General features: G+C 48.7%; 1 protein-coding gene across 5 annotated transcripts; it reads right to left on the bottom strand.

Moving 5' to 3' along the window:
* Positions 1–1741: 1741 nt before the first annotated feature.
* Positions 1742–25074, bottom strand: ZNF250 (zinc finger protein 250). 5 transcript variants are annotated; one of them, XR_003607581.2, is made up of 7 exons: positions 20506–24553; positions 17547–17641; positions 17168–17309; positions 16851–16964; positions 16602–16664; positions 3967–5524; positions 1742–3143 (listed from the first exon to the last, which is right to left on the bottom strand). XR_003607581.2 is itself a non-coding variant. In XM_028093605.1 (6 exons), the coding sequence occupies exons 2-6, from the start codon at positions 17586–17588 to the stop codon at positions 4200–4202; spliced, it is 1686 nt and encodes a 561-aa protein (XP_027949406.1). In that variant the 5' UTR covers positions 17589–17641; positions 25008–25074; the 3' UTR covers positions 3896–4199. The 5 variants fall into 5 exon arrangements, 4 of the variants coding, with proteins under 4 accessions (XP_027949406.1, XP_027949408.1, XP_027949404.1 ...); XM_028093605.1 differs by lacking the exons at positions 1742–3143; positions 20506–24553 and adding an exon at positions 25008–25074 and having other exon boundaries at positions 3896–5524; XM_028093607.1 differs by lacking the exons at positions 1742–3143; positions 20506–24553 and adding an exon at positions 24997–25072 and having other exon boundaries at positions 3896–5524.
* Between the last annotated feature and the right edge of the window lie 1203 nt (positions 25075–26277).

Raw genomic sequence — 26277 nt, 5'->3', positions numbered from 1 at the left:
GTCAGAGGATCAGACAGCTGAGGACTCTGGCCTGTTAGGGGAGGCTTGAGTCAGCACCTCCAGGTAAAATAGAGAACAGTTTACCCCAAAGGTAAAGGTCATGCTCACAGTGTGTATGTGTGGTACCCATGCCCACATCTTTGTGGCTGGCCCGATACACACCCTGAAGCAGAGGGACCCAGGCAGAGCATCAGATCTGAGCCAGAGGTCAGAGCTGGATCTGGGTCCTCCCACCGCTGTCCTCAAGGGCTGGGTCAGTCTTCAGGTGCTCCCTGGGGTTAGTGTCCTCTAGGCTGTCCTGGAGTCCCTGCTGGAGGGGCTGTGTGGCCTTTCATGCTGAGGAGGGAGTGAGTCCTTGCTCAGCACCAGCTGTACCCTGCCCTGCCCAGCCTGCTTCCTGCATGGGTTATGTGACTGTGGGCTGAACTTCTCCAAGATCCCTTGGGGGTGGGGAGCATTTCTGTCTTCTTGCGGCAGGTGAGCAGCTCCCCTGGCCTGTTGCTCTGCCTGGCCCCCGGCCTCCCATGATAGCTGCACCTGTTCTGTTGTACTAACTCCCAACACACAGACTACACAGAACTGAGCGCTGGGCTGGTCTTCTTGTAGATTTCATTTCATTTTCATGGCAGCCCTGTGATGTGAATGGTGATATTTTCATCTACAGATCAGAAGCTGAGGCTAAGGGAGGTGATTGGACTGAGGTCACGGAGCAGTTGGAGGTGGGCCTGGGATCTGACCCACTTTTAACCACTTGTGCAGAAAGGATTAACCTGACCCCAGGGGAGGGATGGCCTTTGTCCTACTTCTGGGTGGCTGGAGTGTCCTGCCTGAGAGTCTTTGTTTACTCAGAGCCAGAGCCAGGGACTCTACAGGAACAGTGTGGTGTACGGGAGGGGCTTTGGCCATGTGACACCTACTCAACCTCTGGAGAGGCTGCAGACTCAGGTGTCATGCAGGTGGCCATCTGTATCAGTGTCATCAAGCCTCAAAAAATTCTGGATACTGAAGCTTGGGCGAGCTTCCCTTGTGGGCAATACTCCAATCACACTGTCACACATCAGAGCCAGGGAAGTAATGTCCATGACTTTACAGAGACCCCGCATTTGGTACTTTTCTGGATTCTGCCCCCAAAGCAATCCCTTGTCTGATTTTATCTGTCTGTTCCCTGTAATATACTGTAACCATGTATCAGGTTTCAAGGCGAGTTCTGAGTCCTTGTAGCAAATTACTGAACTTAAGGGTGATCTTGGGAGTTCCCAAATTTGTGACTGGTGTCAGAGGGGAGGGCAGTCTTGGGAACCCTTATACTTGACCTGCATTTCTCAGCTCAGGAACTTTTATTCTTCAAACACCCAGATGGGGCAGAATAGTGCTGTCCCACCCCCAACCCGGGATTTTCCTCAGCCCTGGAGCAAGCCCGTCTCCCACGAAAGATCCTCCTGGGCCTTCACCACCAAACCCTCTGCACAGAGTGGCTTTTGGTGGCCAGAGCTTCCCCAGCCTGTCCCCTAGGAGTGCTCCTGTCTCCCTCAGGGCCATCTCTGGACTGCATGGCACCTGCCAAGCTGGGTCCTGCTGTGCAGGTATCTTTCGCCAGAGAAGTGACGGGTCCTGACATGCCCTATACTTGACACAGGTGGATTGTACTGATACCACCAGCAAGGCATGAAAGCACCCATGCCCCTACACCTTCAGAGCTCTGTGTGTTACAGGATACCCTTTACTAATTGATCAGGAGGTGGTATGTTTTTATTTGAAACTGGCACATTTAGCCTTTTCCAGGCTCTCCTCATTGTACTTCCCTTTATTGGGAACTGTCAGCTCATGTCCTCTGGTCGCTGATTTGTTGTAGGTCCTTATAGCAAAATCATTCATCTCCCTTCACCCACAAAAAGGTGTTCCAGTCATTCCTTTTTTTATTGGGAAATGTCAGATTATACATAGTACACAGAAATAAAATTCTGGATGTTTTCTAAATTATAGAAAATTTGAGAACTAAGTGTCAAATTCTTGGTAGCAGTAAGGAAAAATAGGATAAAGATTTAAATGCATAAAATGTAAAAACGTCTAAATAAAAATTAAAAAATCCAAAATAAGTGTGGTATATGTTGCTGATCAGTCAGAGATGGACAGTTAATGGCTGAGAAGGCTATTAACAGGGTGAAGGGACCCCAAAGGTCATTTTGGTGCCTGATGCCACTTCCCAAAAACATAGACTGCCCATATGTTCCAGCAGGTTCTGTGCTACCTCCTGGTCTCTGGAGAGGTAGGTGACAAAAATGCATGGCCCAGGGAGCCTCCCCAGGGAGAAGGGCACTGAAGCTCACCTTTCAGCTCCATGGATACCTGAGCCTGTACACACACCAATGGGTCAATGGCAGCTGATAGGAAGAAAAGGCAGAATGATATTAAGTACACTTCATTTAAGAAGGTTGAAAAGTGAACTATACATTTTGCAGATTTCCCCAAAAACCCTAGATTTGGTGGATTTATCAATCCAGAATGACTTGTACTGTATCACTTACATTGTCCTGTGATATAGTGTCTTTCCAAACAAGTATTTCTGTATATTGTATTTAACTGAACTCTTATTCTCGTCTCAACTGGAACGTGACTATTTCTTATTCTAGCTCTTTCACAGGATTAGGAATTGTGCCCTCAACAGTGGTGAGCTCTGAAGGGCAGTCACTGAGTCAGACGCCAGCTATAGACTCAGCCAGCAAGGGCTGTTGGCTTCCCTCTGTGGGGATTTTCGAGCTAGCACCTCGCCGGTGCCAGCTGCTCTCTGCAGTAACACTTCTATTGATCTGCAGTTTGGCTCTAGTGATTTCAGCTACTGTCTGCAGTAACACCGGAGGGATTTCAGCTCCTCTGAATCGCACCATGAGCTTGGCTTCTACAGCATCTCCTCAGAGGTTTCAGCCATCTCTGAAGTAATACCTCAGCGAGTTCACCTCCTCTCTAGCATCTACCTTAGTGATCCCAAGTCCTGTTTTTCCTTCAATTGCCTTAGCTCCTGTTGTCCCAGCTGCTCTGCAGTACACATCAGTGATGTCAGTTCCTTTCAGGAGCCCATCTCCTCTGTGCAGTACACCTGCTACCTCAGCTTCCAGAGTTTCACCTGTGATGCTGGCTCCGCTCACCTGTATCACAGAGAGGGGAAAACAAGCTTTTATCTGCATCAGTGTATTGCTGTGGACTTACAGGTCAACACTACAGTCCTTCATTTCTCCCAAGAAGCTGATGTTTTTGAGAGGAAAAAACCTCTTAAAAATTATGAATAAACCAGATTCATTACAGTACATGAAAAGGGATACTAGACACTCTTGCAATCAGGAGTAAAAAATAAAAACCTCAAACAGAAATGGGAATTTTAAATAATAAAAAAGCTATTTGAATTTGAGAATTTTAGGTTTTAAGACTATGTACCAAAGAACTGTCTTTTGAGTAATACAGCAGCTATGAGGTCTGGGCTCTGCATGCAGAGCGCCCCTCCAACCCACATGGGGTCTGGAGGCCCAAGGCATCCCATGATTTCTGGGGCACAAGGTCTCTAAGTCATAAGGGTGGGTTTTGAGGCAAAGACCCATTTTTGAGTCGAATTTTCACTGAAAGAGTTAGGACATCCCTTCTGATCCTGAATGAAGTTCAAACACCAGATGAAGTGTTTTCTAAGTTTACATCATTTCTCACTAATTAATCCTTAGACTTTTCCTTTGTTCACACAAAACAAGTGGCTCCACACACTTAGGATTTCTAGCCATATTACTTGATGACAATCTTTTTTTATATCATTTTATCCACACAACACTTTAGTGGTCTAACAGAATACTGCAAATAATCCAATTCAAATTTATGTGCAATAATTAGCATAACTGTTTTTAGGAAAGGCATGTCATGTTCTAAGAAAAAACTTTATTTAGAATGTAAGAAATCCTTAAGTCTTAACTTCCTTCAGTTTCTTACTTCAAATAGATGGTCTCACGTTAAGGAATGAATGATGGCTGTCTTTACCAAAATTCACTACAATTGTGTGATTACTGTGCAACAGAACTTCAGGATGTGGGGGTAAACAAAACAGGCATCCTCTGGTTTTTCCACAGGAACATGTGCTTGGGACACTGAATTGCCAGAGAACGGCACCTGGCAGAGTTGCCAGAAGCTTCTCCTGGGTGGGGGCTCCCGGGGGCCAGCAGGGGTCACAGCTTCCTGTGCACCTTCTGGTGCTGGATCAGGTGCCCGTGCTGATTGAAGGCGCGGCCGCACTCGCCACACTCGTAGGGCCGCTCGCCCGTGTGGATCCTCTGGTGCTGGATGAGCACCGAGTACTGGCTGAAGGCCTTGCCGCAGCGGCTGCACTCGTAGGGCCGCTCGCCGGTGTGGGTCCGCAGGTGCACGATCAGGGTCGCCTTCAGGCTGAAGGCCTTGCCACACTGCGCACAGCGGAACGGCCTCTCGCCGGTGTGGATCCTCTCGTGCTGCACCAGGGACCGGCGGGCGCTGAAGGCGTGCCCGCACTCGCCGCACACGTAGGGCTTCTCCCCGGTGTGCACGCGCTGGTGCTGCGTCAGGTGCGAGTGCTGCACGAAGGCCTTTCCGCACGCGTAGCAGCCATACGGCTTCTCCTCCGTGTGGATGCGCTCGTGGTTCATGAGCGTCGAGCGGTGGCTGAAGGCCTTGCCGCACTCGCCGCACTCGTACGGCTTCTCGCCGGTGTGCACGTTGTGGTGCTGGATGAGCACCGAGCGGTCGCTGAAGGCGCGGCCGCACTCGCTGCACGTGTAGGGCTTCTCTCCCGTGTGCACGCGCTGGTGCTGCAGGAGCGTCCTCTTGACGCTGAAGGCGCGGCCGCACTGCGTGCACTCGTGCGGCTTCTCCCCGGTGTGCACGCGCTGGTGGCTGCGCAGAACCGTGCTGTGGTTGAAGGCCTTCCCGCACAGCGGGCACACGTACGGCCGCTCGCCGGTGTGGATCCGTTGGTGCTGGATGAGGTGCGAGAGCTGCGTGAACGCCTTCCGGCACTCCAGACACTCGTGGGGCTTCTCCCCCGTGTGGATCTTATGATGCTGAGCGAGATCCGAGCTCACCCGAAAGGCCTTTCCGCATTCGTTACACTCGTAGGGCTTCTCGCCCGTGTGGATTCTCCTGTGTTTGCTGAGGACGGAGCTCTGGCTGAAGGCCTTCCCACAAACGCCGCACACGTAGGGCTTCTCTCCGGTGTGGGTTCTCTGATGCTGCAGCAAATGGGAGCTCCGGCCAAAGCATTTCCCACACTCGGTGCACCTGTAGGGTCTCTCACCACTGGGAACAGCCTGATGCTGAGGGAGAGGCACACTCTGGCTCAAGACCTGGGCTTCAGGCCCGCCGACGGGACTTGGACTCACACAGAAGCTCTGATCACGTTCATAACGTCTTTGATCAATCCATCCTGTGGATGTTTCCCCCAGAATCACTGATACTTCCTCTGAAATAAATGGCTTCAGACTCAAATCCCTATTTTGGTTCTCTCCCTTGTTTTCATATTCTGAAACAACAAATCCAAAGTAAAAATGTTAACTGCTAACCCACTCAAAACAGCAAAGCAAGTGTAACCAGAGGTGGCCAGCAGGGCTGTGGTCCCTGAATGCACCTGGTTGTGTGAGCTGCAGAGGAGCAGAAAACTCACATCTGTGTCCAGTAACTAGAAACGTGCCCAGGCGGACAGGGCAGTTTGAGAGGCAGGTGTCAACGGACATAAGGCACACAGCAGCTGGTGGCAGCCCATTACTGCCCAAGTCCCACTCTCCCTGGAGTCTTTGTTTTTTAAAATTTTATTTATTTGAGAGAACAAGCGGGGAGAGGGAGAGGCAGACTCCCCACTGAGCAGGGAGCCCAATGTGGGGCTCGATCCCAGGACCCTGAGATCATGACCTGACCTGAGGGCAGATGCTTCACTGACTGAGTCACCCAGGCGCTCCTCCCTGGAATCTTTATGTACAGGGCTTCCAGAGGCCATCATCTAACCCTAAACCCACCCAGGGCTGCAGAGAGCCTTGTTGGGCTGACAGCAACACCTAGTGTGGAGCTGGTAGAAGTGTGAGCTCTTGTGTGCATATCCAACAGACACAGGAAGAGAAGACTTGTATGTGGGGGAGTGTGACCTCCTCTTTGTGGAGAATGCACTGGGAAGAGGAGAGACACAAAGGGAGTCTTGCCACATCTAGGCTGGAATGTGGCCTGCAGGGCAGCAGGAAGTATTGCAGAGAAGGCTGGGGTAGATGTTTTTAGTATCAGGTTGGGGACTCTCTGGGCTGTGAGTGCGGGAGGACGGGGTGTGTTGATTACTTTTTTTTTGGAGAGCTCTACGGCCAATGTGGGACTTGAACTCATGACCCTGAGATCAAAAGCTGCATGCTCTACCATCTGAGCCATTCAGGCTCTCCAAAGAACAAGTGTTTAGGAGTTCAAGACATTGAGATGACAAGATGCCGGTCAGAAGACCAAGACTTCTCGAGGGGCTTCATCAGGGACGTTGTGAGAGGACGGGCTATTCTCATGGAGTGATCTTTATCACTGTCACCCAACAGGTGGAGCGGATGCCATATCAGGGCCAGAAGCAAGAGGATGACTGCATGACAGCAGCCAGGCCTCCTCGTGAACTCTCAAGTGCCCAATCTCAGCGCTGCAGCTTAGGAGGCCAACTCCAAACACCTTGCTGCCACCCCCAGCTTCCCAAAGACCTCTGCCAGGAACAGCATTAAAAACTGTTGCACTTTGATATTCCAGAATTCAAAGCCTTCTAGGCAGAGGAAGATCTGAGAGAATTCTCACAGACACACTCAAGGTCTATGACAGGTAGTGAGGGGTCAGCAGCCCAAGGGGAAATTTACAAATGCTGATCCAGCAATATTGAGATCAGGAGCTAGGATGGCATCCAAATGTGCATGTGCGCATATGTGTTGACTGCTTCTTTGCTCCCCCTTCTCTCCAGGGTAGGTGGAGTAACTTATTTCATTGGTTCATGTGCGTAAGAATTGGGCATTCTCAGCTCAGGGAACCATATTCTGCTCTACTCCTTCACGTTCAGAGGCAGTCCACCTGTGGTGGTCCTTCACTGCCTCAATCAGGTGGCAAGTAGGTCTCATTCTGCGGTTATTAGAAAGCATGCTGAATAGCACCCAGTCATTTTCCAACTGTGTTCTATCTAGAATAAGGATACTGTCAAATCCCCCACACCTTGCTGGTAACAGCATTATTGAGGGATAAGCTTCACTCTTTAATTAGTTCCTAACTTGGTCTGGGGAGACAGATGCGATATAATGGGCCACCTGGAACCCCCAACATGGACCCTTGAAAAATAAGATTCAGAAGCCAAGTAGTCCCGGGGCCCTGGGTGGCTCAGTCGTTAAGCGTCTGCCTTCAGCTCAGGTCATGATCCCAGGGTCCTGGGATCGAGCCACATATCAGGCTCCCTGCTCGGCAGGAGCCTGCTTCTCCCTCTCCCACTCTCCCTGCTTGTGTTCCCTCTCTCACTGTGTCTCTGTCAAATAAATAAAATCTTAAAAAAAAAAAAAAAAGCCAAGTAGTCCCTCCACAAAGCCAAGGGACCTTCTAAGATGGGACTTCTGACTGGCGTTCGGAGAAAGATTTGGGCCAAGGTGGTCAATAAATAAAATATGCTTGTTTTGATCTGTGTTGCCTTTTGACAGCTAGGTACCTTGGAGGGGCAAAGACATACCAAATGCTCATACTTCTTGCAGAAGTTGGTGGCAGCCAGATGGAAGGAAACCCTCAACAGCTGATCATCCGAGAAGCGGCAGGAGTGGGAAGTGGGAGACTCCCCTGAGTGAGGGGCCTCCTTGTAGAGGGGGAGTCCTGCTCCAGGCTTGAACTGGCTCTTCACACCCACCCTGAGATTCAGCTGCACCTCCAGACACAGACACTCTGACTCCTCCATCTCCCAGTGCTCTCCAGGCTCAGGTGGGTGCTCTGCTTGCTGCCAGACCTTGCCATCTAGATGGCCCACCAGCACATCCACGTCAAGAGTCCGAAAGAGAACTTGGCTCTTCCTTCCTCCTAGAATAAGCCCCTACCTCTTGTGGCTGGTGGGCCTTCAGGATCCACGTCTCTTTTTTGATCCCTTATTGTCCTCTTTCCCCACCAGTGTCCAAGCCCTTGTTCCTATCAGACTACCATGTGACAGCTTACCGTTTTAAAAAAATTTTTTTAAAGATTTATTTATTTTTGAGAGAAAGAGGGAGAGAGAGAGAGGCCGAGGGGCAGAGAGTCATAAGCAGACCCCGTGCTGAGTGTAGAGCCTGATGTGGGGCTCGATCCCAAGACTCATGAGATTGTGACCTGAGCTGAAACCAAGAGTCAGATGCTTAACCGACTGCGCCACCCAGGTGCCCTGGGACAGCGTACTGTCCCGTAACCCTCTGCCCCAGCACTGCCTGCTCATCATGGCACTGGAGAGCTCCTCACTATGACCAACAGAAGCACATAAACCCCAGTCTGACATACAAAGTCGGGGGGAATACACTGACCCATTCCATGTCCCTTTTACTGTTAATATCACCATTATTATACATTATGTAAAACAATCTATATTATTATACTACTTATTATTAATTATGTATTAACTGAATTCCCCCAGGAGGGAGAAAGCTGGAAAGAATATCACTTCCACCCTAACAGCGAGAAAAAGTCAGGTAATCTATAAAATTGTAACTTTCGGGGCACCTGGGTGGCTCAGTCATTAAGCGTCTGCCTTTGGCTCAGGTCATGGTCCCGGGGTCCTGGGATCGAGCCCCGCATCAGGCTCCCTGCTCCACGGGAAGCCTGCTTCTCCCTCTCCCACTCCCCCTGCTTGTGTTCCCTCTCTCGCTGTGTCTCTGTCAAATAAATAAAAAAATTATTTATAAAATTGTAACTTTCTTGAATCTATCATAGAGCCAAGGTCATGGTGGCAACCAAACGACCTGAACCCTAAGGAGAAACAGGTGTGTCCTGGGGAGACAACCGCACTGATGATGGAAGGGAGGGAGATAAGAGGAAGATGGAAGACAGGCTACCACCCAAGCAAGGAAGAAGCACCTGGCTAAAACATTAATGAATTTCCAAAGAACCCCGGGAGGTCCAGACACAGGGGCTCATGTCCCCCTGGGAGCAGGTCCAGAAGAAGCCTCTTTTGGTGGCTTGGGCCTACAAGAGGAGAACAAAAGCACCCACATGAACCCTTCTCTACAGAACAAAAGCTGCAAGTCACTGTGCAAGGGAAAGCAAACTTCTCATTCTAAGGCACAGATAAAAATTCCAATGGCTGGGAAGGGAAAAGAAAACTATCTTCTACTCCTGAGGGAGAGGCAGGAAATGATCATAAGCCCAGCAGTGAGAAGTCTGCTTCACCCAGGGGAAGGGCTTTGACCCAGGAATACAAACCTGCCTAAAACTGAGGATGGACGAGGACAGTGGAACATTCTCTCATTTCTCCCTGCCCCTGCCCCAAAGGCCAGCAAGCCCTGAGTAACCAGCAACTGCCTACTACTGCTTGGGTGGGGTCAAGAGTATAGAAGAAAACCCTCTCCTGTAGGCACACCTGGAAGACTGAAAGTCCTCACCCTACGCACAAGGAAGTGCCACAGGAATGTGGACCTAGTGGTGCACTGAAGGCAATTCTGGGAACAACAGAGCCCAGCCCATCTCCTGACTAGATTGACTCAGGCTTTCATACTATCAGCCTATTAGGACAGGTTACATTTCCAGACAGATATACTATCTACCTCTATCTCTACTGTCCCAATTAATGATAGCTGACATTCAATAAAAAATTATGAGACACCCAAGAGAAAGAAGACTGCGTGTGTGTGTGTACATGTACACACACATATAGTCAAGAGCCTAAGTGATCAACAGAACTAGAATTAGAGATGACCCATATGTTGGAACAATGTGAATGATCAGATGGGGAATTTAAGCAGAGAGATACTGTAAGAGTCCAAATGGAAATGCTAGATGTAAAAAACACAGCAACACAAGAATGCCTCTAATGTGCTCATCAGTGGACCCAACCCAGCTAAGACCAGTGAGCTTAAAAACAGGTCAACAGAAATTACCCAAAAAAACCCACAACGACAGGGTGGCTCAGATGGTTAAGCATCTGCCTTTGGCTCAGGTCATGATCCCAGGGTCCTGGGATCAAGCCCCATGTTGGGCTCCCTGCTCAGTGGGGAGTCTGCTTCTCCCTCTGCCTGCTGCTCCCCCGGCTTGTGCTTGCTCTCTCTCAAATAAATAAGTAAATCTTTAAAAAAGAAAAAAAGAAAAGAAAGAAAGAAAGAGAGACAGAAATGTATGAAACAAAAAATAAAACCAGTATGGGTCAATATCAAATGGCCTAACCTGCAAGTAGTTGGAATTGCAGAAGAGAAAGAGAACAGGAAGCAAAAATATCTGAAAAGATAATGGCTGAGATTTTTCTAAAAATAATGGAAGACATCAAAAGATCCAAGATATCAGAATCACAAACATGTTATTTTAAAATACCACTCAGATACATCATATTCAAACTGCTAAAAACCAAAGAGAAAATCTTAGAGGCAGTTTGAAGAAAAACACACAGGACACAGAGGAACGAATGTAAAGAGTTATAGTGGACTCATCATCAGAAACAAGCCAAAGACAATGGACTGACATCCTTAAAGTGCAGAAAAGAAAAAACTTGTCAATTTACAAACACCACTGGAGAAAACACCCAACAATCAAATCCAAACTAATGTTAAAGGGAATTCTTCAGGCTGCAGAAATATACCTGACAGAAAGTCGGATTTACACAAGGAAATAAAGGCTTTTGGAAATGGTTAAAATGAAAGTAAATATACAAGACTATGTAAAAAAGGTTTTCTAAATCACTCTAAAAGAGAACTGTCCAAAGCAAAAATAGTTATGTGCTGGGGAACAACTCTTGATCTTGGGGTGGTGAGTTCAAGCCCCATGTTGTGTGTAGAGATCACTTAAATAAATAAACTTAAAAAAATAGTTATGCACTGTGGGTTTCTAACATATGCAGGAGAACTTATGACGACATGATCACAGAATCTGGGACAGAGGAACAGGGCTGTAAAAATGTTTGTTGTGTCTTTGCGTTCCCCCTCCCCCAAATGTACACGTTGAAGCCCTAACCCCTCATGTAATATTTGGTGGTGGGGCCTTTGGGAGGTGATTGGGGTTAGACAAGGTCACTAGGGTAAGGCTGCCACGATGGGATTAGTGCCCGGTAAGAAGAGACACCAGCGAGCTTACTCGCTTCCCACCTCCCCCCACCCCACACTCACAGGCTCACAAAGAGGCCATGTGAGCACCAGAACGTGGCTGTCTGCAAGCAAGGAAGAAAGCCCTCACCACAAACTCCACTGCACTTTTGTCTTGGACTTCTAGCCTCCAGAACTGTGAGAACAAAATTTTTGATGTTTAAGTCACTCCATCAATGGCCTTTTGTTATGGCAGCCTGAGCGGACTAATACAGAAGCCTACTGTTCTAAGTCTTATGCTACCTATGAAATGGTGTTGACGTTTTTGGAAGGTAAACGATGGTGAGAGATGTGTATTGTAAACCCTAGAGCAGTCACTAAACATCCGTGGTTTGTTTCCTCTTCTCTTTCTCCTTTAAAAAAAAAATCAAGTTACTTTTCATGATTCTCTTTTATCTCCTTTGTTGGCTTCTTAGTTATAACACTTCTTTTGATTATGATGTAGTTTAGTGTAATTTTATTCATTTATTAGGTAGAGGGTTCCTTGAGTTTCTTAGATCTGTGAAGTTTTTATACTTTTCAACAAATTTGGAAAATTTTCAACCATCATTTCTTAGAATATTTTTTCTGACCCTCCCATCCCTCCTTTGTTGGCTTCAGCTACATGTATTAGGCTATTTCAGATTGTCCCACAGTTCCCTGATTTCCTGTAGTCTTTTTTTTCCTTCTGCTTCCTTTTCAGTAGTTTCAAAATGAATCTGTTTTCACTAATCTTTTCTTATGCAATATCTACTCTGCCACTAATTTTACGCACTGAACTCTTCACCTCAGACATTGTTGTTTTCATCTCTAGAAATCAGAACCGGGGGGGCGCCTAGGTGGCTCAGTCCTTAGGCGTCTACCTTCGGCTCAGGTCATCTCAGGGTCCTGGGATCGAGCCCCGCATTGGGCTCCTTGCTCCACGGGAAGCCTGCTTCTCCCTCTCCCACTCCCCCTGCTTGTGTTCCTTCTCTCACTGTGTATCTATCAATAGAGAAAAAAAAATCAGATCTGGGTCTTTCACATATCTTCCATGCTTCTACTTAATATGCTCAGTATTCCCTCTAGTCCTTGAACATACGGAATAAATTTATTTTAATATCCTTGTCTCCCAATTCTATCACTGATGTCATTTCTGGTCAGTTTAACAGGACTGTTTTTTCTTTTCTTTTTTTTTTTTTTCTTTTTTCTTTTTTTCTTTTTAAGATTTTATTTATTCATTCATGAGAGAGATAGAGGGGGGGAGAGAGAGAGAGAGAGAGAAGCAGAGGGAGAAGCAGGCTCCCACGGAGCAGGGAGCCCGATGCGGGACTCGATCCCAGGACCCTGGGATCATGACCTGAGCCGAAGGCAGACGCTTAACCATCTGAGCCACCCAGGCGCCCAGGACTGTTTTTTCTTTTAATTATGGTTGTATTTTCTTACTTCTTTGGATGTCTGGTAACTTTTTATTTGATGTCAGATGTTATGAATTTTACCTTGTTTGATGCTGGGTATTTTTTATTTTAGAAATATTCTTGAGCTTGGGGTGCCTGGGTGGCACTGCTGGTTAAATGTCCGACTTGGTTTTAGCTCAGGCTGTGATCTCAGGGTTGTGAGACTGAGATCTGTGTTAGGCTCCTAGCTCAGTGCAGAGTCTGCTTTAGTTTCTCTCTCCCTGTTCCTCCCCCTGCTCTTTCTCTCTCTCAAAAATAAATAAATCTTAAAAAAAAAAAGAAGAAATATTCTACAGCTTAAGTATTCTTGGTTAAGTTACTTTGAAGTAGCATGTATGGTTCTTGCCTTTCAACTTTGTCAGATCAGACCAGAGTAGTGGTTAGGGCTCTTTTCCCCCCCTAGTTAGCTCTCTAATTGATGATCCTGTGAGTTACAGGTTTCCCACTCTTGCTGTTGGGAGCAGACAGCATTCCCGGCCTCTGTGAGCACTGGACACTGTATTTACTAGCCCATAGTTCTGTAGCTATATGGCACAAGTGAGTTCTCTCCTCAATCTATCACAAGGCTGAAATAACGTGTTAGTCTGAATTCTTGTGTGGAGGATCAGGCAATTAATGTACTTCAAAGCTCTTTCTTACTGTTGTCAAAATTTAGCCCCTTGTAGCTATGGGACTAAGGTGCCTGTTTCCTTGCCACTCTCAGCTCCTAATTGCTACCTGCATTCCTTGCCATGTGGCCCCATCCCCTTCAAGGCAGCAATGGTGCATCAAATCCTTCCCATTCTGACTTCTGTCTCTGACCTCCAGACCCATATTTAGAGGGTTCTCCATCCCTTAAAAGCAAAAGCTTAACATAACATAATCATAAGAGTAAAACCCATATTCACAATCCTGGGGATTATGCAGTAGGGCACGTACATCATGGGGCAGTGGTCTGGGAGGTTGTGTGTGCCAAGAAAGAGAGCTCTGGTCTCTCTTCTTCTTTTTTTTTTTTTAAGATTTATTTATTTATTTATTTGAGAGAACAAGAATGAGAGAGAGAGAGAGTACATGAGAGGGGGGAGGGGTAGAGGGAGAAGCAGGCTCCTCGCTGAGCAGGGAGCCCGATGTGGGACTCGATCCCGGGACTCCAGGATCATGACCTGAGCCAAAGGCAGTCGCTTAACCAACTGAGCCACCCAGGCGCCTCTCTCTTCCTCTTCTTAAAAAGACACTAATCTGGGGTGCCTGAGTGGCTCAGTCGTTAAGTGTCTGCCTTCGGCTCAGGTCATGATCCCAAGGTCCGGGGATCCAGCCCCACATCAGGCTCCCTGCTCAGCGGGAAGCCTGCTTCTCCCTCCCCCAATCCCCCCGCTTGCGTTCCCTCTCTCACTTTCTCTGTCGAATAAATAAAATCTTTAAAAAAAAAAAAAGACACTAATCCTAGCAAATCAAGGCCCTACTCTTATTACCTCACTTAACCTTAATTACTTCCATAAAGGCTCCATCACCAATACATTCACATTGGGGTTTAGGGCTTCCTCAGATAAATGGGAGAGGGGCACAAACATTCATTCTATTATGAAGACCATCTTAAATCCTGGCTACTGTAGCTCCACTCCTTCTAAAGAGGGGGCTCTTTCCTGGCATTTGACTGTTTCCTTGCAAGTGCTAATACTCAAGGGCTCTCCCTGCAGATCTCCAGAGTTCTCTTTGTCAAATGGACTCTTCTGTGGGACTTCTAGCCTCCCTGGTGTCTCTGGACTCCTGGCTATGTGTCCTCAAGTCTGGGAGACCACTGTGCTCTGCCAGAGTTCCCCTCCCTGCACTGTAATCTTCAAGCTGTGAGCTGGGGCAACTGTAGAGATCACCCCTTTGTTTCCTGTCTCTCGGGGATTAATTTCCTTCACTGATTGATTTCCACTGAGAGAATGATGCCCAACACCTTGAGAGCTGTGTTTTCATGTATCTTGTCGTTTTTACGTTGTTTTTTCAATAGTTTTATCTCAGAAATTTGTATCTTTAACCAATAACTTAATTAGGCATATTTCCAACATTTTTATAATTTCATGGTACCTGGTCTTCTTCAATTTGCTTTCCTCTCTCAACACTGTGTTTCTGATTCATCATATCGTTCCTTAGCAGTTATTAAACCATTTTCACTACAACACGTTCTTTCCTATTAAAACACCAGTTTATTCTGTCTATTCTACTGCTGATGGACATTGGGTCATTCCCAATTTTTTCTATCATGAAGCATGCTTTTTTTTTTTTTTTAAAGATTTTATTTATTTATTCATAAGAAAGAGAGAGAGAGGCAGAGGGAGAAGCAGGCTCCCCGCGGAGCAGGGAGCCCGATGCGGGACCCGACCCCAGGACCCCGGGATCATGACCTGAGCTGAAGGCAGACGCTTAACCATCTGAGCCACCCAGGCGCCCCATGAAGCATGCTTCTACTAAGATTCTTGTGTATGTTTCTTGGTGCTTACAAACAAACACCCTTACTATATACAAAAGAGTGGAACATTTGACATAGGGACCTGTATTTTCAACTTCGTTAGATAATGCCAAACTGGTTTCTAAGGTGAGTGTGCATATTTACATCCTCGTTCACTCTTGATAGCCAGATCCTTCCATTGTTTCCTTCATTCTGAAGGTGTTAACATGGTAAATCATTATGGTTTTGATTTCCATTTTACTGATGAATAATGAGGCCAAGCATGTTCTCACATTTATTGGTCCTTTGGTTTTCCTCCTCCGTCAGAACTTGTTCAAGTTTTGTGCCCATTTTTCCTATTGGATATTTGTTTATTTTTTTCTCTTCAGAACAATTATTAAGTGTATACTATTTCAAAAATGGTAACACTGATAGGTTCTTCATTAAAAAAATCTGGGTTTAGGGCGCCCGGGTGGCTCAGATGGTTAAGCGTCTGCCTTCGGCTCAGGTCATGACCCAGGGTCCTGGGGTCGGGTCCCGCATCGGGCTCCCTGCTCCGCGGGGAGCCTGCTTCTCCCTCTGCCTCTCTCTCTCTCTCTCTCTCTTATGAATAAATAAATAAAATCTAAAAAAAGTTAAAAAATAATAAAAAATTTGGGTTTACTTTCATCTATTTAGTAGAATTTTTATACATCTTATTTTTAAAAGATGTATATTTTAAATTATATTATTTATAATATATTAATATTATATATTATATATAATATATATAATATTGTATAATCAATTATATAATTATTAATAATTATATATTATATAATATATAACATATTAAATTATTTTATACATCTTATTTTTTTTAAACTGGGAAATAGTTTGTTTTTTGACTTATAAAGCCTCATTGTCATAGAATAAAGCTAGTAAATCAAAGCCAAAGAAATAATTACCCATTTGCACTGAAAAATATCATTTCTACTGTTTGAAGTTTCCTGAATAGGTAGTTTCTTCCCTGATGCCAAAGTAACAAGATGAGCAAGATGACTTAATAAGTTAAAAACTAACTGTACAGGAGGTTACTCACTCAATCATCCATGGCATCAAATCAACGCATGATCAAACTTTCATGTTCACAGACAGACTCAAGTTGCTGTCAGTGCCAGCGCCAGGCCATCCTGTGCCTGCGTGGTGCAGGAGATGGCCTAAGCAGAGCCCTCACTTTCAGAATCATGGCTTCAGTTGTTTCAAGGACAGACTAGGGAAGAATGTTTTACATGTGACAAGACAAAGGGAGAAAAACAATTCCGCTGAAACAAATTTTTAATTTAGAAAACCCCTCCCAACAGTTTTGTAGAGATTGTATGTGTTGTGTAACAAGAACATTTTCTGCATCAGAGCACCCCAGGAAATTTCTTTACAATCTGGTGAATCATGAGCATTAACACCTGCAGGGATTGTATGGATTAAAAAGATGAGACATACACCTACCCCACGGACAGGGTGAACTGTCTTGTCGCATACGAGCTGTCATGTGGTCATGTGTGTAGTTGTCTGCAAAAGGAAAAGAGAGTTGAAGAGACAACAAAACACTTCTCGGAGAGTAGTGCAATTCACTGAGTTAAGCCTCTGCCAGAAGAGGCCCCAGGTGGAAGCTTCTCCTGCTATCACCTGTCAGTGCCCACAGCCACCCGGAACTGATTAACCCCAAGTCAAAGAGGGCCAGCTCCTTTCACTCACCTGAATGGCCACTCCCCAGGCCCCTAGACTCCTCAGCCCCTTGCCCATCCAGGACCCATGGCTCTTCTCCTCGCTCCAGCTGAGAGATCACATTGGGCTTTGATCCTGGAAGTCCTGCTCACGGGAGGGAAGGCCTTTTGTCACTACAGTATCTGTGAACATCCCCACCCCGCCTGAGTGACCTGCAGGCATGAGACAGACAGGACTAACATTCCTCTAGAGCTGAATACCTGGAGGTGACCCCAAAAGCCCCAGCACAGGGCCCCCACCCCTGGCCAAGCACATAGACACAGAAGAGGGCTGCTGAGGGGCCATACCCAGTGATACCACGTTCCCATAGGTCTCCATCATCACGTGTCGGTAGAGGCCCCGCTGAGCAGGGCCCAGGCGGTCCCATTCCTCCTGGGAGAGAAGCACGGCCACATCCTCAAAGGTCACCTTGGCCTGGAATGACAGGGGCTGCTGCAGGTTGGACTAAGTCTCCACATCTGAGATGGAGCAGTGTGGGGTGGGGGGAGTGGAGATGCCCTTGGTTAGAGGGTAGGGGAAGCACATGTGAACAGCTTGATGGGGGTGGGAGGCAGTAATAGGAAGAGGCCACAGAATCTAATAGATGCAGTGACACTCAGGCTACCACCTGGAGCCCCGGGCATGGGAGGGCTATGAGGAAATGGAGAGGCCTCGGGGGCAGCTCACCTGGGGTCCTGCTGGTGGTGGCAGGAGCCTGGCCGCTGCCATCCCTGATCCTCTGAGGTTTCTGAGGAAGATGGAACTCAGAGGAGCCTGTGGGGCTGAGGAAGAGGTGGGAGCACATGAGGGGCCCAGCCTTGCCCTCACAGATCCTGAGTTCTGGGAGTCCAGCAGCCTCCCCACCCCCGCAACTCTTACCCCACAGTTCAGGAACCATGGTCCCTGGACTCTAACCATGAGGCCAGGAACATCCCCTTTGAGATGTCTGGGGACACCTGTGTACCCCAAGGCTCCAGCCACAAGGTTTTGTTCTCCAGACCCTGGGGTCCTCATGGTCAGCTGGGAGCTAACAAGGACTCGGAGCCATCTGCTCAGGCTCACAGTCCACGCACAAGGGCTGGTGCCAGAGTATTCACAAAGAGGCCAAGCCGTCATCAGGTCCAGTGTGCGTGCCAGGCCAGGCTGCCTCCAGAGATAATCTCCAGGGAAGACAGGCTGAGAATGGATGGTTTTGCTTGAGGTCCACACTCCAGGCCCTTCATATTTCACTTGACCGTAACTCCTATGGGTCTGCTGATGCCTCAGTCTCCCCTGGTTGCCATCGTGCTCTAGTGAGGCTGGGGCCATCAACCTGGTGGTAGCTCCACCAGGGATTGGCAACGGAGGCATGACATGGTTGATTCTGGTAGATTAAGTCCAGAGTCATCCAGGGATTTGGTCTGAGCACTATGGGGAGGCCTGGGGGTGGGCAGGTTCTGGAGACATATCAAGACAAATTAAGCTGAGGTGTCTGTCATATTCAAATTACTGGAAAAAACGGGGGGGGGCATTAAGACCTCTCCTAATGGGGGAACGGGGCTCACATCTTTTGGAGTGTCACAGGGGGTCTGCAACAGGGACACAGAAACCTAGCAGGCAGATCACGCTAGGAAAAATGGTACAAGATCACCTTGACAAACAGGATGCCTCACCGTGGACTGCCTAAAGGGAAGGCTTGGGGCCAGGAAGTCAGGAAGCACTACAACCCCATTTTCTTTGTAGAACATCAGATGTATGCATATGTTTACATAGAGAGCTTTTGGGAATATACACATGGAACTCCTAACTGCAGCTGCCTCTGAGGAACATGATAGTAGACTCGGGTAGAGAGAGGCTGGCCTCTCTCCATCCCTCTGTTCACCAAGAATGCCCATTCCTGCCATATCTGTGTGTGGTTGTGTCAATGCAACAGAAATCTAATTCTAATTAGATTAGAACTGGGATTCTAATAGGAGTCTTAAAAGAGTAAAACTACCTTAACATTCATATGAATAGATGCTGGAAAACAGGTAAGAATAAGATTTGAAAGAATTGGGGGGGGGGCTGCCTCACCAGGTCCCAGAACAACGATGAGAAAGTCACTGCCACCACCTGCTCTGCCTCCTGCCCTACTGATGGTGTACCGGACACCCACACCCTCTCAAGCAGCCCACAGACCTGCCATCTCTCGTAGTCAGTCATCTTCCCCGTGGCATTGTCCAGCTGCTTCCCCTGTGTGGTCTCCACCCTCCCCACCTACCCCAAAGCGCCCCTGGTCCAGGTCTTCTATGACCTCTGTGTGGCCAGATCCTTGTCCACTGTTGGCAGTGGTGACAGTTGGTCACCCTGTCCTCCTGCAACTCAGTCCCCACTAGGTCTCCTGGACATTGTGCCCTCAGCCAGGGCCTCCATCAATCCTCATCTGCATGAGAATTTGACCTTCATGGATAATCCAGCCCTGGTCCCCTGGGGACCTGGTGCAAGTAGGCAGTCATCTGCACTATGGCCCCACTGCAACTGGGCCAGGATTAGGAACTCCATTCAGGATCTCCCCAGTGGGTGCTGGAGACGGGTACGGCTGACCCCAGGAGGAATTTGTTTTTTTTTTTTTTTTTTTAAGATTTATGTATTTGAGGGGTGCCTGGGTGGCTCAGTAGTTAAGCACCTGCCTTCGGCTCAGGTCATGATCCTGGGGTCCTGGGATTGAGCCCCGCAGGAAGCCTGCTTCTCCCTCTGCCTCTGCCCCTGCTTGTGTTCCCTCTCTCACTGTCTCTCTCCCTCTGTCAAATAAATAAATAAAAATCTAAAAAAAGAAAAAAAAAAGATTTATTTATTTGAGAGAGAGTGCACGCAAGTGTGCACAGGCAGGGGGAAGGGCAGAGCAAAAGAATCTTCAAGCAGACTCCACTTAGAGTGGAGCCTAACACAAGGCCTGATCTCATGACGCAGAGATCATGACCTGAATCAAAACCAAGAGTCAGATGCTCAACAGACTGGGCCACCCAGCCACCCCTCCTCCTCACTCTTTCACTCCTAATCCACCCTCCAAATACACCCAGAACCCGGCCCTGTTGCAACAGGGTTGTGCACCTACCCCTCCCCCCAGTGGTGGGAACAACGATTGTCCTTGGCTTTAAACCCTTCTTGGCCCCTCCACGGCTGCTCCAAGGCTGCTCAGAACCCTTTCTGGGCTTCCCTTCTGCTAGGGAGGCTCCTGCCCTTTGGCTGGTGCTTGGCCATTTCACCCTCTCGCTGAGGCCCTTCCTGAACCCCAATCTTGAGGGCCTCTGTGTCGTCCAGTCTCTTTCTCCCTCCGCGTCCCAGCAGAGCAGCCAGCAGCCCAAGGTTTGCTGAGGAAGTGAATGAAATTAAAGAGCTATGAGACCATACTTCACACTCTTTCTCCGGAAAGCAACCTGGCAGTATGCAGATGAAGCAGATATACCATTCAACAGTGGGTGCTCCCCTGGAATGGACGGACTCAAGGATGGTGCCACTGCCAATCCATAGTCCTTCCAGACAGGCCATGCACCCCGAAAGATCTAAGCTGTGCGAGACAGCCAATGGGTAAGTGAAATGATGGAACGCAAAGAGCATGTCCATAACATCCTTTTTCAGAAACAATGCCCCCAGGGCCAAGAAGTGTGTGTATGTGCTTTCTCCTCACCTATAAAACGGAGATCACATCCCTCCTCTTCGGGCATCCAGAGGACAGCAAGAGGCAGAGTCAAATGCTGCGGTGCTCAATTAGATTAACTCAAAAAACCAGGCTGTCAGTATGAGTGAGGCATGGAGGTGGGTGGAGAGGGCAAAGGGGAAGATTCCTGGGGATGGGGGGCGGGGGGGAGTCCTAGAAAAGCACGGAAACCAAGGCTCTCTACCTAGAAGGACCCTCACACATTACCAAGTAAAAGCATACCAGGATGCTTGTTACTAGGGTCAGAAGGGTTGTGTCCTTCCAATATTCATATGGGGAAATCCTAATGCCCAGTGGGATAGTGTTAGGAGGTGAGGCCATTGGGAAATGCTTAGGTCATGATGCTGGAGTCCTCACAATGGGATCAATACCCTTTTAAGAGACCTGACAGAGCTTCCTCACTCCTACCACGTGAGGACACAGCAAGAAGTCTGCAACCCGAAAAGGTCCTCCCTGATCTCAGACTTCCAGCCTCCAGAACTGTGAGAAATGTCTGTTGTTTTACAGGCTACCTAGTCTACAGTATTTTACCATAGCAGCCCAAAGGAACTAAGACACCTGTATTCTGATTAAAAAAAAAAAAATGAACAAAACAAATACAAAAAGTGGTACTAACTAGTTTTGAACAAGTCTGTGACCGCATGCAAAGATGTGCTAAAACTGTGGCCCTCAAACCTGACAACTGTCAGGCAGGTAAAAAGAGCCATCCAGGGCACCAAAATCGGCTTTTGGTAAGATACCCTCTCCTCCACCCTGACCCCCATGATTCTGATGCCCACCTCCAGCCTTTGCTCTGTGAGAAAAACACAGGAGCTGTTTTTGTTTGTTTGCTTTTTAAATAAGGGGAGGGAGGAGCAGAGAGAGGGGGAGAAAATCTTTTTTTTTTTTTAAACATTTTATTTATTTATTTGAGAGAGAGAGAATGAGAGCCAGAGAGCACAAGGGAAGAGGGTCAGAGGGAGAAGCAGACTCCCCGCTGAGCAGGGAGCCCGATGCGGGACTCGATCCTGGGACTCCAGGATCATGACCTGAGCCGAAGGCAGGCGCTTAACCAACTCAGCCACCCAGGCGCCCCGAGGGGGAGAAAATCTTAAGCAGGCTCCACACTCAGCACAGAGCCCAATGCGAGCCTCGATCTCACAACCCTGAGATCATGACCTGAGCCAAAAATCAAGAGTTAGACACTTAACCCAAACCAGGAGTTTCGACAGGAAGGGAGAATAGGTGGGCATGCCCAGTCCTGTTCAGATAACCCCAGAGCCAGAATCACCATCACTGAGTATCAGAGCAGGGCTATGCCACCCCCAACACATGGCCAAATACAAACCGCACCCGCCCTGGGGGTGCCTGCACCAGTGCCCACCCATCCATCAGCCACAGTCATTCTTCAGATGCAGGAATTTCATTTTTGGAAATCTCCTCAGGGAATAACCCAAACAAAACCAGAATAGATCAATGTTCTCAGCAGCACTGGATGCTTAACGGGAAAGAAGCCACACTGCAGTGAGACATTCTGTGCCAAGCAGGCTTTGGCTCTCGTGATGACTGAGCAGCCAGCAACAGACAGGAACTAAAGAAGGGACTGCAGAGACACAAAGAGCTTAGAATTTAACATTTATTATTATTTTGTTTTGTAAGCTAAGTTTTAGGAACTTAACGCCCTGGTTGAATTCCTCATGGGCTGGATGTAAAAGAGCTAGCAAGCCTATCCTCCAAAGACCTTGCCCACAGGGACAAGCTAGGACAGGCACTCCGAGTCCCTGGTCTGGGGTGGGTGGCTCCCAGGATCTTCCTCCCTCTGTCCTCACCATCCTCACCTATCAGTTTTCTTGCTGGAATACTCTGCCCTCCATGGTGGAAGCATCTTCAGAAGAGGCACCTCCGAGACACTTGTGAACACAAAGCATAACCCTGCAATCTTTTCTTTTCTTTTTTTTTTAAGATTTTATTTATTTATTTGACAGAGATATAGCGAGAAGGAACACAAGCAGGGGGAGTGGGAGAGGGAGAAGCCGACTTCTCACCAAGCAGGGAGCCTGTGGGGCTTGATCCCAGGACCCCGGGATCATGACCCGAGCCGAAGGCAGACGCTTAACGACTGAGCCACCCAGGCTCCCCAACAACCCTGCAATCTTCCATAGTGAATGACTGCGCATCCAAACCAATAGCTTTCCTATACACCAGCAACACCTAGTCAGAAAATATACAGGGAAAAAGATGCTGTTCACAAATGACACAAGAAACAAGCTTAAAACAAACTTTAGAAATGACATGTAAATTCTCACTGTATCCACAAAATCAAGGTGCCTAGAGCCAAGTGGGCCTGGACGAAAAGGGGTGACACAGGAATGGGGCAGAGCAGGGCCAAGTCTATATAAACAAATGGAGAACAGAGGAGGCAATTCAAATTGCTGAGGAAAGATGATTCAGTAAATGGGGCTAGGACCAGTTAAATGCTTTAGAAAAAGTAAAATTAGGCCTGTACATAAAGTTCAACACATCTCCCAGAAAGTAGAGCAAAAAGATTAGAAAAAAAAAAAGGCCCAGAAAAAAATTAGATCATATCAAATACTACAAGTCTAATGAATGAATAAGAGTTGAAATTTTAAAGTACATTTTATAAAAAGAACTTGATGCAAATAGGTAAGTTTTTATTATTTCAGGTGGGAAGGGCCTTTCTAAGCAAAATACCAAAAGCAGAAACATGGGGGCAGAGACTTCCAGATCTGCTGCATGAAAATTAAGACCGTATGCACATCAAAGCCGCCAAAATCCAGAATGGACCCAAAATCATGTAAGAATTTAATGCATGACAAAGGTGGTTTTCCAAATCAATGGAAAGATGAATTATTCAATAGGTGATGTTAGAAACAGCATCGTGAAAAAAAACGAAGCTGGAGTCCCCTCACCCCACACCAAAATAAATTCCAGATGGATCCAACATTGCACAAGTACCAGAGAAAAACAAGGGTTTATTTTTAAAAATAATCTTGGCAAGGGGAAAGCCCTTTAAAACGTAACAAAGCTCAAAAGCCTTAGGAGTAAATATTTTACCATTAAAAACTTGAAATCTCTTCAAAAATCCCCAAACCAGAACAAAACACCGTAACTGGAGTCAAATGTCAGTCTGTGAAGAATATTTTCAACATATACGGAAAAGAGTATGAACTGGTAGATCACAAAGGAAATACAAAGGCGAAAAAACGGGGGGCAGCACAAAGGCACACGAAGAGTTTCAACCTCACCAACCACCGGGGAACGGAAATTAAAACCTTCATGTGACAACAATGCGGGGAGGGCGATCTTGGGGCCCCAGCCTCCCCTCACTCCACCTCCGGGCGCACCCTACGGAGACAGCGGGTGTGCAAAGCCGATGGAACGCACGGCCACGAAGACAGTTTTTACGTGAAAAATCTACAAGTATCGGCCAGTAGAGCACGGCCACCCCTCTGCCCCCGAGCTTCCCTTTCAGGCTAGAAGCGGAAAGAAGCGCACCCAAAATCCGGAAAAGGGTACAAAGCCAATCAGCCAGAGCCTCCTCTGCGCACCCTGGCAGGCTGCTCCCGACGACCACGCTCACTTTTTATATTTCTCTCACATGTTTACATTTTAAGAAATGCATATTATTTTCTACTGAAATGTGAAAAAACAAGAAACTAGGGAAATATTTGCAAGCCATGTGAGGAAAGATTGGTCTCATTCATTAAGAAAGGGCTCTTACAAAGTAACAGGGAAAAGACAGCATGAATACAACCAGGGAGGAAGAATGTAAAATTAGAAGTACTTTTGGCCGAAGAGACACCGACGCCGCTCGGACGCGGGGACGGCCGACTGCGAACCGCGGAGGCGTTGCGGCCGCCGCGGGGTCCGGTGGGCTCCTCAGCCTCCGGCTCTGTTTTCTGGGGAGCCCTCGAGAGCGAGCCCGGGACACGCGGGTCCCTGGCCGCCCTCCCCTGCGCAGTCGCGCCGGATCCTCTCGGCCGAGGCCCCGCGGCATCCCCGCAACTCCGGCCAGGGCTCGCAGTCCGCGGGGGAGGCGCCCGGGAGATGGGGACCGGTGTGGGGGGGTCTGGGCTGTCCCGCGGCCTGGGGGGGAGGGAACCGGGGCGTGGCAGGGGCGGTGGGGTGAGGGCCCCGGGTCCCGGTCGCGGGGGGCCTGGGCGTGTCACGGGTAAGGGGAGGGGGGCCCGGGGCGTGGCAGGGCCCGAGGGGTGGGGGTCGGGAGAGGCCCGGAAGCGAGGAGCAGCCAGGGGACTGGGGTGTGGCGGAAGGCGGGAGGCTGGGGGCTGAGAGAGGGGTCCGCGCAGGGAGAGGACGCCACTGCACGTCCGCAAAAGGGAACCGGCGCCAGGGGCGGGGGCAGAGCGTGCCCGCGGGGAAGTGCCTTGTCCGTGAGGAAAACGACCCGGCTCCGGCTTCCGTGCGGGCAGGGGGTCCCCGGCGGCCAGTGCCCACACGCACCTCCAACTCACCTTCCACGCCGCAGGCTCACGCGCGAAGAGACTGACGCCCGCAACGCACTCAGACAAAGGGGGCGCCCCGCCTCGACTACGCATCCGCCAATCCCGGGGGGCCCCGCCTCCCCAGTCCCCGCCCACATTCCGGGCCACCAGTCCTAGCGTGCGACATCCCCCAGTGCGGCCGTCGGGCCCGCCTTCCCCGCCTGCGCCATTTTCCTGAGTGACAGCTCTGCGGCGCGCTCCAGAGCCACCGAGAGGCGAGACCTCCGGCGCGCCTAGAGAGGCCACACCGTGCTCCGGCCTTGCACGAACTGCACTTCCGGCGGTCCTGCGGGAGTTCGTAGCGCGGCTCCCCAGCGTCGGGACTGCGTCGCGGTTGAACTGCGGTTCCCACTTCTGTCCCACTGGTCCCTCTGCCGCTTCAAGCCGGTGTCACGCCCCCCCGACCGCCCCGAACGTGCCTTCTTGTTGCTGCGCCCCAGGACCCGGCAAGGGCCGGGCGGTGGTCGTCCCGTGTGACAGTGCCTCTTCGACCAGCGGCACTGGTGTTCACGGGCTTTGTGGGGGGTGTCGAAGCCTACGCCCGGGAGGGCGGTGAGCCGTTCAGCCGGAGCACCCCCGGGAGAGGAGGCTCAGGCAGCCAGCACTAGGATGCCCGAGGAGAACGGTCGGGAGGAAGAATTGGCCACCTCGCCTCTCCTCAAACGCGAACCCCTGGATCGGGAGTTCCAGTGACCCCTCAGGCAGCAAGCGTGCTGGGATGGGAAGAAAAATGAAGCGGGCTGGGGGGGCGGGGACGGCCCTCTCGCTCTTTACTTTTCACATTTTAGCTTCTTACGATGGGAACTTTCAGCGCTATACAAAGGCAGAGAAAGTAGTTTGTCCGTCAAACACCTAAAACAGTTACCCATAGCGAGTCTCTTCACCTATCTCCCTGTCTAGTTACTTCCTTCCCCAATCCCATAAGGGCCCTTAAAAGGGTAATTACAAAACCATTATCCTTTATTATCATCAAATAGCCAGTGTTGAGAGTCTTCCCTCTGTCTCCTACTGTTTTTATTCTTAATCGGTTTGTGTGAATCGTGATTCAAACTGATGAGGGAGCAGAAGGCAAACTGAGGACAAAGCAGAAGCTGACACCCCACAACACGCCCTCCCCCCGCCGTGAGTTGTATGTGACATTCTTCAGGCACTCCTGGCTGCCCTTAAAGGAAAAACAAATCATCTATAGAGATTACAATCCTGCGAGACACGAGTCTCCCTCAGTTTATAAATGTTTTAG

Source organism: Eumetopias jubatus, unplaced genomic scaffold (assembly GCF_037043125.1).
Source record: "Eumetopias jubatus isolate StellerSeaLion01/CBP00866 unplaced genomic scaffold, mEumJub1_p1.0 scaffold_4, whole genome shotgun sequence".
NCBI lineage: Eukaryota > Metazoa > Chordata > Mammalia > Carnivora > Otariidae > Eumetopias > Eumetopias jubatus.
The sequence above is the reverse complement of the archived record's forward strand: the minus strand, read 5'-3'. Positions and strand labels throughout refer to the sequence as shown.

What these genes read in the sequence shown, in the direction of transcription:
- ZNF250 (XM_028093603.2), bottom strand. Translation starts at nt 20,542, where the DNA reads ATGCCCGAAGAGGAGGGATGTGATCTCCGTTTTATAG. An exon ending in CACCACCAGCAGGACCCCAG is followed by an intron (nt 17,310 to 17,546) that starts GTGAGCTGCCCC and finishes AACCTGCAGCAG; the next exon opens with CCCCTGTCATTCCAGGCCAA. An exon ending in CAGTTCACCCTGTCCGTGGG is followed by an intron (nt 5,525 to 16,601) that starts GTAGGTGTATGT and finishes TTGTTGTTTCAG; the next exon opens with AATATGAAAACAAGGGAGAG.